The sequence below is a fragment of the Octodon degus genome, unplaced genomic scaffold, assembly GCF_000260255.1.
Source record: "Octodon degus isolate 3935 unplaced genomic scaffold, OctDeg1.0 scaffold00163, whole genome shotgun sequence".
Lineage (NCBI taxonomy): Eukaryota > Metazoa > Chordata > Mammalia > Rodentia > Octodontidae > Octodon > Octodon degus.
In genome coordinates this window covers 1742754-1757229 of record NW_004524739.1, presented here as the reverse complement: position 1 = coordinate 1757229, position 14476 = coordinate 1742754, and the positions used below count along the sequence as shown (strand labels likewise).

The 14476-nt window shown below is 47.0% G+C and overlaps 1 protein-coding gene and 1 pseudogene across 1 annotated transcript in view; one reads left to right on the top strand and one right to left on the bottom strand.

Moving 5' to 3' along the window:
* The first annotated feature begins 3561 nt into the window (after window positions 1-3561).
* Window positions 3562-4270, top strand: LOC101565574 (annotated as a pseudogene).
* Window positions 4271-7971: 3701 nt separating this feature from the next.
* Window positions 7972-14476, bottom strand: part of Ppp1r8 (protein phosphatase 1 regulatory subunit 8) — a 26448-nt gene continuing 19943 nt past the window's right edge. The window contains exons 6-7 of the mRNA XM_004642874.2: window positions 13711-13775; window positions 7972-8622 (exon numbers count right to left, since the gene is read on the bottom strand). Of these exons, the coding sequence (XP_004642931.1) occupies window positions 8269-8622; window positions 13711-13775 (419 nt within the window). The 3' untranslated portion in view covers window positions 7972-8268. The remainder of the gene's footprint in view (window positions 8623-13710; window positions 13776-14476) is intronic.

Below are 14476 nucleotides of genomic sequence, written 5' to 3'. Positions count from 1 at the left end.
AAAAAAATTCCATCCATGGTAGCCCTGCTCTAGGACATCTTCCTGATGACCAGGATGGTTAGGGGCTTCTCAGTTTACTTCTGCCCAGCTCTGACTCTCACTTATCCACTCAACAAATATTTCCTGATCTCCTTCCACACACCAGACCTATCCTCACCACTTTCTTTATTTGCAGTACCGGGATTGTACTCAGAACCTTGTGCTCGCTAGGCAGGTACTTATGCCACTGAGCTATCTCCCCAATCCTTCTCACCACTTTAAATACAGCAGAAAACAGATGACAGTCCCTGTGCTGAGCTTATATTCAAGTAGAGGATGAGGAAAGACAGACTAGAGATAATAAATTATTTAACTGATGTACAGTAGTTGCTGAAATGGTGGGTGCTATGGTACTGTGCTGTAGGTGAGAGCCTAGTTTTAGCTGGAGGGGTGATGGTGAACTTAAGGAAAAACTTTGCCCAACACCTTCCTGCCAAAGCCTGCAGGAACACACAGGCAGTTGGGCATGTTGGGTTGACTGGGTGTAGGCCCTGCTTGCACATGGGGATTCAGGGGCAAACCAAGAAGGGAGTGTTGGGAAAAACATAAATGATTTGGACTTGGAATAAATTTCATCTAGATGAAGAGGAAACTGGTCCAAGGCTATCAAAATCATTTGTAAGAAATTGCCTCCCACCCCTGTGGTAGCATTTGAGCCCAGGGTATTGTGCGTGCCAGGCAAGCACACTGCCGCTGACGACATGCCTGGTCCCCAGAAGTTACTTCTCACTAGCCAGGATAGGACAACTGTGCTACTTTCCAAAGGACTGCTGTGAGAAACAGCCATGACTTGGTGGCTTAAAAAAGCTCTGGCCTGGTGGCACACACCTGTAACCCCAGCACTAGGGAGCCTGAGGCAGGAGGATTGCATTGAGTTTGAGGCCAGCCTGTGCTACATGGTGTGTTCAAGGCCAGCCTGAACTACACTGTGAAACTCTGTCTCAAAAACAAACAAATGAACGCAGCAGAAACATATCTTCTCACAGTTTCAAAGATTTCTGGTGCTCTGAGGGAGAATGTGCATGTGCCCTGCTCCCTCCCACTTCTGAGGCTGCTGACCCCCAATATTTCTTGGGGCTGCAGACCCCTCATCCAGTCTCTGCGTCCATCCACAGGTGGCTCCCCGCTGTGGCTCTGCTTTTGCCCTCTCTCTCTCTCTTCTAAGGACACACATCTTTGAGTTGAGGGCCTGCTCTAATGCCTGCAAATCCCATCCTGAGTCCCTTAATTACTGCTGCAAACTCCCTTACCCAAACAAGGGCATGTTCTGAGGTTCTGAAGGGCCACGTCTTTGGGGACACAAGTCAGCACACTACTGGGACTGGTCTGTTTCGTGGTTTGGGCAGTGCTCACATTTGGTTTGTGTTCACACATAATAGTGATAGCTCTAGTGGAGAGGTGGATGGGGCCCCTGACCGACTGGGGGTCAGGAAGTCTGTGTCTTATCAACCTGTTGTGGTCACAGAGCAGCTGTGTCTGACGCTGGTGTCCTGTGACTTCTGTCATCCAGCAACAGTAGAACCACTAGAGCACAAAGCTGGGCTTACTTTTCTTCTTTTTGCTTGCAAGCAGGGGTAAGGGAGACAGACATACTGGGGCCGGGAAGATGGCTCAGTAGAATAAGCACTTCCCTGGCAAGTGCAAGGGCCTGAGTTCAATCCCCGGTTCCACAAAAAAAAAAAAAAAAAAAAAAGGGAGACATGCTTATACTGGGACACTAGTCCCAGCCCCAGGGGTGGGGCAGGCATGGAGCACCACTGAACTCCAGGTAGCTGCAGGATGGAGTCAGGAGACAGAAGCCGAGAGAGGTGATGGCGGATGAGCGCGTGAAGAGTGCAAGGCTTGCAGGCCACGATCTGACCCGCTCTCACCCGGAGCCAGGGATCACAGGTGTGACCACTTCACCCAGCTCAGCGCAGTTTTAATGACATACTGGGGCTGAGCCTCACCAGAGTGGAATTAGCAGCAAAGGAGGAAAGGAACTGGACACGGAAAGCAGAGCAGAGAAATGGGAAGAATATGAGGTAGCCAGTGGGAGCACAGAGCCAAGATAGGGTCTCTGCTTTGTTTTCCTACTGTGAGAACAACAGTGGCACATTTGAACACTGCCAGAGTGGTCCAGAGGACAGGCGAGCAGGGACGGTGAAAGCCGGTGGGTAGAACTGCCGCTGGAGAGGGAAGGCAGGCTCCTCAGAGGCGCAGTGCAGGAAGGAGGGCCTTGGCGTGTGGTGGGGAAGCGGAGGCGGGCAGGTTGGGTTCTCTTTTGACTGCCGCTGCTCACATCTCACCTGGATGCTGTCAGGAACCTCATCCTGCTCTAGGAGCCCAAGTGTTCTCTGGAGAGCTCCCAGCCTCAATCTGGCCTAGATGTGGAGACGCGGGACTTGAAGCCCTGCCTGCCACAAAAGGGGTCCAGAGTTGGAGATGGAAGAGGGCTAGGCAATTAGGAGAGAAAACTGGAGATGGACCGCAGTCTTTCTCCAACTCTGAGAACAGGGTGGGCAGCGTTCAGGAGCAGGGGCTGCCAGGGGCTGCTCACAGTCCTGTACATAAGGGCCACGTGGGAATCCTGCTTTGCCCCAAGCCAGCTGTCTGACCTTCATCTTGTGTGGTGAACTATAAGTTCTCTTTTTATAAAACAGGGACACTACCCACTTCTTAAGACTTCTGGGGGAACTGAGAGGGACACCACCCAGAAAATGCCCAGAGTAGGATGCCCACTGAGTCCGATTCTTTTCCTTCCCTTTCTTCAGCCCTGCAGGAGTCCCCTTGGTTACTAAAGTGGCTCCAAGGCTGGGCCCAGGGTTCCACCTGCTGGCAGACTCTGGAACTGCACCCCTGGCTCTGCCGCGGGGGAAGCTTCCGAATCTCTTTCTGTGACCTACATAACCACTTCCTCAAGTGCCAGGGGCTTCCATCCACTCCGCCCCATCTTTGCTTCTGTTTGATGGCCTCCTCTCCGCCATTTGGAGCCATCAACTGTAAATGTTCTGCAGGTTTCCGGAATCCTCTCCCCTTCCAGGGGCATTTTCTAGCGTCTGACTCTGACCAGTCACTGCCTGTGAAGGAAACCTCCCTGACTTCTGGGTGAGGAGGGTGAAAATACTCAAGCGTGTCTTTATAAACTGTGTGTGCACGTGTATGTAAAAGGAAAGCTCTTCCTGGGACTTTCAGACGCCCCAGCAAGGAGCGCAGCGTGGACCCCTGCCCCTGCCAGTTGCCCACCACCCCCATACCATGCCCTCCCAGAAAACCCTGATTCCCACTCCTTAGGTCAGCCCCCCAGAAGCCTTCCTGACCGCAGTCGGTCAGGAGCCCTACCCACCGCTCCGCTAGAGCTATCACCCCTGTTCTTCCTCGCAGAAAGCGGGCCTCTTGCAGGCAGGGTTGACTCATCCATGTGTCACTCACGCTGTTCAATCCACTGCAGCTGAATGAAACTCATTACCAAGGTTTGTTCACCCACAAAATGAGGGGTCTGGGAGACAAAGGGAGCGCCGCTGCCTCTGCCGCCGGGACGCGTCGGGCCGCGGCCGCCAGGGACTTTGAATATGTCGGGGATCGCCCTCAGCAGACTTGCCCAGGAGAGAAAAGCTTGGAGAAAAGACCACCCATTTGGCTTTGTGGCTGCCCCTACCAAGAATCCCGACTTTTGACGGTACAATGAACCTGATGAACTGGGAGCGCGCCATCCCAGGGAAGAAGGGGACTCCCTGGGAAGGAGGCTTGTTCAAGCTGCGGATGCTTTTCAAAGTTGATTATCCATCCTCACCACCAAAATGTAAATTTGAGCCACCACTCTTCCACGCGAATGTGTACCCCTCAGGCACAGTGTGCCTGTCCATCCTGGAGGACGATAAAGACTGGAGGCCAGCCATCACGATCAAACAGATCTTATTAGGAATACAGGAACTTCTAAATGAGCCAAATATCCAAGACCCAGCTCAAGCAGAGGCCTACACGATCTACTGCCAAAACAGAGTGGAATATGAGAAAAGGGTTCGAGCACAAGCCAAGAAGTTTGCACCCTCGTAAGCAGCGGCCTTATGGCTCTGCAGAAAGGAAGGGATTGGTTTGGCAAGAACTCGTTTACACCTTTTGCAAATCTAGAATAGCTCGTACGGTCACTAGTCACCTGGGAGGGCTGGGCGGGCGCCATCTTCATTCCCGCCACTGGCATACAGTTTTCATCTGCTGAAATCACCCCGTTTTCATACAGGGTCTCTTCCTTAAGTCTTTTGTATTTTTGATTGTTATGTAAAACTTGCTTTTATTTTAATATTGTCAGTATTTCAACTGCTGTAAAATTACAAACTTTTATACTTGGGTAAGTCCCCTAGGAGCTAGTCCTACGCTCTCGGAGGTAGGCATGCTTCCCACTGCTCAGAGCTGTCCATGGCCTCTAGCTGGCTGCACAAGAAGAAAATCACTTGATCCTCCCACCCCTCATCTGGTCTCCTCAGAACCTGGGCTGTGTTGCTTATGAGCCTCAGATCCAAAGTCAGCTAGTGTCTCGATTTTGCATCACTTCCTTTGTGTTTATATGGCGTTTTGTCTGTGTTGCTGTTTAGAGTAAATAAACTGTTTATATATAAAAAAAAAAAAAAATGAGGGGTCTGGATAGAGGACCATGATTCTCTCCTGACCCTAGAATTCTAGGATTTTCATATAATGATGAACATGTTTTACGCCAGTGGTCATCACAGCCAACTCTGAGCAGAGATCCCCTGGACACCACAGGATTCTGTAGGTGCCCTCCCCAGGCTTTCTCTGCCTGGGGAGGGGATCAGGCCTTCCTTCCTTGGCAGATGACCTCCAGTATACATGGGCTCTGGGGAAACGAAAGAGTCACTTCCCATTCATGGTGGGCCTGTGTCCCAGGTTGCAACAGGTCATGGCCCCTAGCAGCATCATGCCTGCATGCAATACAGCTCATTTGCCAATCCTGGAAATGAGGAGGGGCTGAACTATGGTTGTCAGGCAGAGCTGGACAAGGATAAGAGGCAACTGAGCCCTTTCCTGGGGTGCTCCTTGGGGGCTTATCTATGAGGGGCACTAAACTATGACTTAAGTCAGAGCCATGGTACCAGTACTTTAGTGCTCCCAGGGATTGAACCCAGAATCTCATACAAGCTAGCCGAGTTCTACTCCCAAGCTACATGTATAACCGCTTTTACCTTTTGGTTCTTCTACCTTTTGGTTCTAAATTGGCCAGCCTGGCCTTGAACTTGTCTCAAGCTCCTGAGTAGTTATGATCACAAGTTCCTGCCACCATATTTAGCTTGACTGGATCCCTGAGGTGAGATAAACCACCTTGCCAAGTTGGACCTGGGAAGATAGCTCAGTAGAATAAATGCTTGCCTGCAAAGTATAAGGGCCTGAGTTCAATCCCTGGTTCTGGGGATTTTTCTTTGGAAATTTGAGATACCAGGACAATTTCCACTCTCCAGTTCAAATTCTTTTTTTGTAGTGTGGGAGATGGTTTGAGACAGGGTTTACAGTTTGGCTGGGTTTGAACACAGTTATCCCCTTGCCTCAGCCTCCTGAGAGCTGGAATCACAGGCATGCGCCAGCCTACCGTTTCCAATGCAAATTTTTTTTTTTTTTTTTTCGGAACTGGGAATTGAACTCAGACTCTTGCACTTACCAGGCAAGCGCTTATTCTACTGAGCTATCTCCCCGGTCCTGCAAATTTTTTCTTTTTGAGTAAGGGTCTCACTATGCAGTTCAGGCTGGCCTTGAACTTAATGTAGCCCAGGCTGGCCTTGAACTCATCGCAATCTTCCCACCTCATCCTCCCAAGTGGCGGGATCACAGGCATGCACCGCTACATCTGGCTCCAATGGAAATTCTGAAGGCGTAATTCCTCACCAGAGGGCCAGGGCTATGGCTCTGCAGAACAGTGCCTTCCTGGAAAGCACAAAGTCATGGGTCTAATCCCTGGTACCCCCAAAAATATTAATTCCTCACTAAAAAGGATATACTTTACCTAAACTAAATCTAAACTCTTTAATAAACTGTACTTCCAGTAAATCGTTCAGGTTGGGTATTTTTTTAAACTTCAAACACTGGAGAGAAAATCTAGCCACAGTGACATAAGAGTGTCAGCTGCGGACCAAGAACTCTCACCCTACCTGATCCCAGACACCACACCGCAGTGCATGGGCTCTAGACTTGAAGCAGGGTTTCAGTGGCTCACAAGGAAGTTATTTTGTGTGAGTTAACAATCTGTGCATAATTCGGGCAAAGAGGTTCTTTTAGGGCCAAGAGAACAGAACAGCACGCTGTTTATGCAGCAGGTAACTTGTCCACCCGAGAGAGCGTCCGCATCTTTACAGAGCCTGTGAGGCCAATGTTCTGCACAGCTGTGGTGCCGTGGCTCCAAGACCACGAGCCACGAGACTGAAACTTGGCTGGCATCTTTCCCACCCCACGGTACACTAACTGCAAATGAGGTTCAAGGAAGCAGGACACTCATTCCACTAAACCTGCTCAAAAGCCCCTCTAAGCTTCCTCAGAACTTCCAATTTCCTTGTGCTCCTGAGCTGTACGGTACAGATGCATGTGAGCGGGTGACCAGGCTTAAACTGATTTACTCCTAGACAATGCCTGAGGCCCAGAGCTCACTTAAGAGATCTGTTCTGTCTTCTGATCAGGGTAACATCCGCTGTGCTCTGGGCTGGGGGTTTAGCTCAGGGCTGCAGTGCCTGCCTGGCATGCTCGAGGTCCCGAGTTCGATTTCCAGTACCACTCCCTCCCTCTGCCCTGTCTGGAGATTAGACTCCAGTTAGAATTTCCACTTATCAGGGGTCATCTTTTTTAGTGGTAATAAAATGGGGACAAAGCTTCACCTCCAAGCCCAGCAGCCATGAGACTAACAAAGGTCCCTGATGATCAGCAATGGTGGCAATGGACTCACGACTGCACCGGAGTGATAAAAGTTACATTTAATTTACAATGTAATAAAGGTTACAGGTAAAAAGCTACACATTAAGCGTGAAAAGCCCTATTACACAAATGTACAAATCTCTGTACAAAGCTCCTATCAATGTTTCCTACCTGTCTCCTGTTGTTAGCCAGGTCCAGTCTTGGAGCTCTGAGAAAGCAGAGCTTTCAACTGAGGGGAAAAGAGCCTCCAAAGCAACAGGTAAAAATGTCCTCTGGAGAGATGTCAGTTGATTGCAAAGTAAAGTATTTTCTTTTAAATTCAAATTGATCTGACTGGTCATATCCTGGGGAAAAAATTACCTTTAGAACACAATGAAAGCCAGGTATGGTGGTGGATGCCTACAATCCTAGCACTTGGGAGGCTGAGGCAGGAGGATCACCGTGAGGCCAAGGCCAGCCTGTACTACATAGCAAGACCCTGTCTCAAAAAACAAAATAAGAGTAATACCTTCGAGAGTAGAGGACAGTACTCTGGAACTAAATGAGAAACTTAGGCAAGTGGAGTGCTCAGGTTTGACAAAAAAATAGGCAAAGTTCAAACAATACTGTAAGTTAAAAACTATAAATCTGTATTGGTCATAGACAGGGAAATCAACATATTTTCATTCCAACAGAAAGGACAAAAGAGAAAAGCCTAACTATTGGACCTCAAAACCACTGACCCAAAAAAGCCTTTCTCGGTTTAAGCCTTATGTCTAAAATGCTAAACCTTTTTGACCAACTGTGGGATCCACGGCAACCCTTTGCTACCTGGAATTTACAAGGATGGTAAATGTAAATGACAGTGCCAGATGCCCAATCCTGGTGAGGTTACTGCTACCTTCGCAGCTCGGGATTTTTCCTGGGCTAAGCGACATCATATAAAATTCATACTAGAGGGGCCGGGGAGGTGGCTCAGTAGGATAAGCGCTTGACTGGCAAACGCAAGGATCTGAGTTCAATCCCCGGTTCCGCCAAAAAAACAAAACAAACAAACAAACAAAAAATTCATACTAGAGGGAGGGAGAAGGACGAAGGAGCCAATGGAAGGCCTGAGAAAGAGCCAGAACGGTGCACTTAAAACCACCTACAAAACCTTTCTCTACACCAGTGGTGTTGTGAAGATAGCTTCATGGGATATTTCAGCCCACCCCAGTCTTACTACACACGGTTAGGACCCCAGGAGACATTCTGAGACGATACTGCACACATGGAAAGATTTCCTCCCTTGTACATTAGCTCCCCCGTTCACCCTTCCACCCCACTCCCACCCACTCCCACCCTTCTCCACAACCAAAAATATCAAATCAGTAAGGAAGGTGTGGGCTTCTTGCCCGGCCAAGCCTCCTTTGCGTATTTCTTCTTCTTGGGTTCATTAACGGCTTCAGGGTTATAGACTGCAGGGTTTGGTGTGGGGTTCATGTTCACAGCTGATGGCACGACGGGAGTCAAGTCCACATCAGGGGCAAGGTTCGGGTACGGCATGGGCAAGCCACCGATGAGTGCTGTCCCGTGGATGCCATGCGGCTGGGAGCCTGCCTCACTGTGCGTGGGGGGCAGTCCCCCATAGAGTCCTCCACTGAAGGCAAAGTTCTGCATGCGTCTGCTCCCTGCCTCCTCCAGGCCCAGGGAGCCAGGGCCGTCCGTCCTCTTCTTCTGTGGTTGCCACGGGACAGGGGAGAGAGAGAAGACAGCGTATAAGAGGGGAAGCACAAGAGCAGTTTTGCTGAATGTGTGGATTTTCCCATCCCAACCTTAAAAAATGGCCTTAAGGGCCCTAACCTCTAGTCTGTTCTGTCAGAAAACCTACTGTATGGCTCTCAAATCTTAGGTCTGAAGCTCACACTGACCCTCACAAAGTTTTTACAGTTATACGTCAAACGGAAAAAAAATAAGACAGCACTCTGCTCTACGGTAAACTGGAATTCCCAGGACTGTCTTCACATCGTGGCTCATGCTCCTCCCACTCTGATGCTGACTGCTAAGTGGAGTGATAGTCCAGGTACAGCACTCCCTCGCTATTTTTTCTTTTTTAATTTTATTTATTTATTTATTTATGTGTGTGTGGCCAGCTCAGCCCACCAGGGGGCGGGGCTGGCTGGCATGTGGTGCTGGGGGACCGAATCGTGGTCCCTGCTCTTTGCTAAGCTTGTTCTAAGTAGGTGCTCTAGACCACTGAGCCATCTCACCAGCCCCTCCCTCGCTATTTTTGTGTTCGACTTTCGCAGACTGTTTCGCAGGTTTTCAAAAAATATTAATCTAAATTATTTATTGTGGATTTTTTACTATATCGTGGGGTTTTGCAGTACAATACAGTATACACGTTAAAATTATGTAGGTTTACAACAACTTTAGAAAATGGTTAAGAACATTAGAAGTTTTTTTATTTTGTTTTTGTTTTTTTTTGGAACTGGGGATTGAACTCAGGCCCTTGCGCTTGCCAGGGAAGTGCTTGTTCCTCTGAGCCATCTCCCTGGCCCCTAGAAGTATTTTTAAAACTGTGGGAAAGGGCTGGTCAGATAGCTCAGCAGATTAAAGTGCCTACTTAAGGGGCTGGGGAGATAGCTCAGTAAATAAGCGCTTGCCCGGCAAGCACAAGGGCCCAAGAGCCATCCCTGGCTCTGCAAAAAAAAAAAAAGCGCCTGCTTAGGCAGACAGGCACCAGGGCTCAATCCCTGGTGTGCAGTGCAGGCTCCACCCCCGGGGCGCACTGAGAGGGCGACTGAAACTGGGCATAGTGGCATGCGCCTGTAATCCCAGTGCTTGAGAGGCTGAAAACAGGAGAATCACTTCAAGTCTGATCTGTGTAGTGAGACCATGTAAACCCTGTATTAAATACAAAACAATAAAATAATAAAAAGTGTGGGAAGGGTTTATAAAGCCTTAAAACTGGGCTGGGGAGATAGCTCAGCAGTCTAAGCAACTGCCTGGCAAGTGCAAGGACCCAGGTTTGATCCCCAGTACTGTCTGCCATACTGGCCACTGAAACTGGGCGTGATGGCACATGACTGTAATCCCAGCACTGGGGAGGCAAAGACAGGAGGATCACTACAAATCTGAGCTGCATGGTGAAACCCTGTAACAAATAAATAAACGAAATATTATAAAGCCTTAAAATATATATAAATACTAAAATAAATTAATGTGGCTACTTTGCTGATTTGCACTTATCATGCGGTTGTCTAGAACATAACCTCAGCGATAAGTGAGGGACGGCTGTATTTTCATCTTGAGAGAACATAAAAAGTCAATACTTCTATAGTGTATATGCAATTCTTTTTGGGGGAGCCAGGGATTGAACCTCAGGCATTGTGCAAGCCAGGCAAGTATCCTACCACTGAGCTACAGTTCCAGACTTTTCTTCTGTAATATAAAAGGTAAAGTTTTGCTATATTTTCAGGCTGGACTGCCGAGGCCATTCCCGAGCTCTGATCTTTGACCAGGGCCAGTTTATCCTTTCTTAGGCAACCTGGTGGTCCCTTGTTTCTGGAAGGCCACTATGCTGACGCCAAACTCAGTGCGTAGCACACCACAGCCTCGAACACCTGGGCTCCAATGATCCTCCTGCCTCAACTGTCTAAATTCCTGTGTCCATAGGAGCTCAATTTTTATTCCTTTCTTTTGCTGAAACAGGATCTCACTATGTCACCCAGGCTGAACTCAGTCGTCATCTTTCCACCTCAGCCTCAAGCAGCTGCAATACAGGCACGCACCAGTGCAGAGGGCTGCAGTTCTCTTGATTATTGCTTTATTTTTGCAGTACTAGAGACTGTACAAGGGAGTACCAAGCTGCTACCCAAGTCCCCCCCCCTTTTTTTGTATTTAGGACAGGGTCTATGGGGTCTCGCTACACAGAATGGACTCCTAGAGATCCTCCTGTTTTTAGCCTTCCAAGAGCTGATTATAGGTGCATGCCACTAGGCATGCCGGGGATCGAACCCAGCCACTGCACTCTGCCTAAGCAGGCGCTTTAGTCCACTGAGTTATCTGCGCGGCCTTTTCCCAATCCCTTTTTACTCTCTTATTTTGAGAGTCTTGCTAAGCAGCCCAGGCTGGCCTCAAACTTGTGTTTTGTTGCCTCAACCTCCTGAGAAGATGGGATTATAGGTATGTGTCACTAATCCTGTTTCCATCTCCAATTTTAAACTAGTAATCCAAGAGCAAAGCCAGTCTGTAATGAACAGTTTACTAGTGGTCTGGGGCTGAGTTAGAGGGGACTGGCTGAAATGGGACACAACAGAACTTTCTTTTTGGAGAAAAAGTAGTTTAAACTGCACTTGAACTGTGTAGCCCAGGTGTAATTTGAACTTGTGGCAATCCTCCCCCGTCAGCCTCTGAGTCCTGGGATCATAGGTGTGCAGCACCATGCCCAGGGGAATTTGAGAGAAATTTTATTAAAAATTTTTATATATTGGGGTTGGGGAGATGGCTCAGTAGAATAAGTGCCTCCCTGGCAAGTGCAAGGACCTGAGTTCAATCCTCGGTTCTGCCAAAAAAAAAAAAAAAAAAAAAAAAAAAGCAAAAAATTTTTATATATTGATTATAGTAGTGATTATACACGTGTATCCATATATGTTCTGTTTTACTTTATTTTCTGAGACAGGCTTGTTATATAGTCCAGGGAGGTCTTAAACTTACTATGTAGGGGGCTGGGGAGATGGCTCAGTGGAATGAGCGCTTGCCTAGCAAGCGCAAGGGCCTGAGTTCAATCACCAGTTTCACCAAAAAAAAAAAAAAAAGCTTACTATGTAGCCCAGGCTGGTCTTGAATTTGCAGTGATACAAGCGTTAGTCACAACACCCTAGATGTATACATATATGAAAATCCAAACTATATATTAAAACATTCATGTTTTACTGCACATACACTGTGTCACAGTAAAACTGTGCTGGTGGCACATGCCTGTAAACCCTACCCTTCAGAAGGCTTACACAGGAAGATCTCAAGTTCAAGGTCAGTCTGGTAATTTGAGACCCTTCCTGAAAATAAAAATTTAGAAGACTGGGGATTTAGTTCAGTGGTATAGTAACTGTGTAGCATGCATAAGGTCCCCATACTACACCTGAGGGGAAAAAGAAAGACGTAAAGCTATCTCCTGTGTTTTTGTTTTTTTAAATAACAACAGATTATAAAGGAGCAACCAGACAGAGCTCAAGGGGAAATGTGACATTATTATGCCCCCTTCCCCCCCCCCCGCCAAAAAACAAAACTGATCTACTTTCTCAGACTGTACTAAAGCTCAAGAAAAATGCTTTTCACTCTTTTCTGTTTCACTAAACAAAGATGAAACAGGAACTGACACATTTTATCACTCTGGTCTAATACACGGGTTTCAAATCTAAATTCAATCAACTGAAGAGCAAAAATATTTGAGGAAAACAAAAAACACACACTGAAGATGTACAGACTTTTCTGTGTGCCATTATTCCCTAAGCGAAATAATACAGTAACTTTTTTTTTCTTTAATGTATTTGGTACAGGGTCGCCCTACACGCAGCAATCCTCCTGTTTCCAGCCTCCCCAACACTGGGATTACACCACATCTGGTCTCAGTGGCTGGCGGGCCAGCACAGCAGGGATCAAACCCTGGGGCCCTGCGCTTTCCTAAGCAGGTGCTTAATCCATTGAGCTATCTTGCTGGCCCTTGCTGAAGACTTTAAAACTGAAACTCTACAGCACCTATAATCATGCCCATCTAAACACTTTTTTTTGGTGGTGGTGGTGGGGATCTTTTTCTTCTTGAGATATGGTCTAATTTTTTTATTTTTCTACTTTTTTATGTATATATTTTTACTTTTGTAAGATATGGTCTCATTGTGTAGTGAAGTCTGGCCTCAAATTCACAGTGATCTTCCTGCCTCAGCCTCCCAAGTACTAGGATTAAGGGGCGCACCACATCTGGCTTTTTTTCTTTTGGAGGCAGGGTTTCTCTATAGTCCAGAGGCTTCAAACTCCCAACCCTCCTGCTTTAGCTTCTGAATTGCCATCACTACAGCCAGCACTGGCTTCCAATCACTTTGTTGGGTTTTTTTGTTTTTCCAATCACTTTGTGAATACTGTTACTAACAGGGATTTACTACAATCTTACTACTTTACTTCCAGGGACAGTTTATTCCCTTTTGGACAGGTCTACCCATCAGGAAGTTTCTTCACATGTTTGGAATAAGAGTCTCTTTATAACTTCTACTTCTTGGTTCTCATACCTTTATCTTTAAACCTAACCCATATCTAGACTGACCTTCTTAACTGTACCATTCTAGTACATAAAATAATAGCCTGGCTAAAGCCACAGATGCTGTGCAGTGCTGTGATAATGCTTCTCTATCACCTAGATGCTTACTTCGAGTCAGAAGAAAAAGGCAAAAGGCAAATAGGCCTCCTTCTACACCCTTCTGGCAAATAAACTTAGATTTATATAACACAGTTTACATTTCATACCAAGCTGGTTGGTCACTGGCAGCCTTCCTGTCTTAATCCAGGGCTTGTTAGACATGAGTAAGAGTGTTCCCACAGATGAAAAACAGGAGGAACGGAGAATGTTTTAAAATTATGCACCCACTTAACATCCACCTACACATGCCAAGATGTAGTTACAACGTTAGTGTTAGTCTTTTGTGGTGCCAGGGATCAAACTCAGGGGCTCACTCATGCTAAGCACATGCTCTACCACTGAGCTACACTCTCAAGCCCCCAACTGTGTTTTGAATCTAGGCCTTTAAAATACTGCTACCATGTACTTCCTACCTTGACAGGAACCACTGCCGTTTGCACCATGTTCCGGAAGCGACCAACTGAGGGATCCACATCCTCTGCAAAAACAGATGAGGGTAGAGTTGGATTGGCGTTCTATTCAGAGAAGTAAGGGTACAGGGCTCAACGAAAACCAACTAAGCATAATGACTCATGTTCCGATAAGAGAAAGCCAACACCGAGTGTTTACCATGCGCTGGGCACCGAGCTAAATCCTCTCCAAAACCCCAGAAGGTAAATTCTGCTGTACCACCAATGGAAAGATAAGAAAGCAGACAGAGGCTTAGAGGAGCTGAGAAGCCCAGTCACCGTGGTGGAGAGGAAGAGCTGGGAACTGAGTCCAAGTAGCCAGATAGGCCTGTGCTCCAGACCACAGCACTGGGTTCCTTCCCAAGTTCTTTCCTATTCCACACATTTTTCTTTCCTTTTTTGGGGGGGAGGGGGACATAATCAATCTCACATTATTGATAAAACAATGACAAGAGGATCACATACATCTTGTTAATAACTATTTATCAGTAAAAGAGCAGATTTTGGACTCAGACCCAGGGCTTTAAGCGTACCCTAGCCTTTTGATCTGAGTATATATTTTTTGTTTTGAGATAGTATTAAATTGTCTGTGCTAGCCTTGAAATCCTTCAACTTCTTCAGCATCTAGGATTACAAGTATGTACCATTATGTACTGCTTTATTTTTATTTATTTATTGTTTTGCTTTTGCCCTGCTTTAAGTTTTGGTGTTTTTTTTTTTTTTTTTTTTT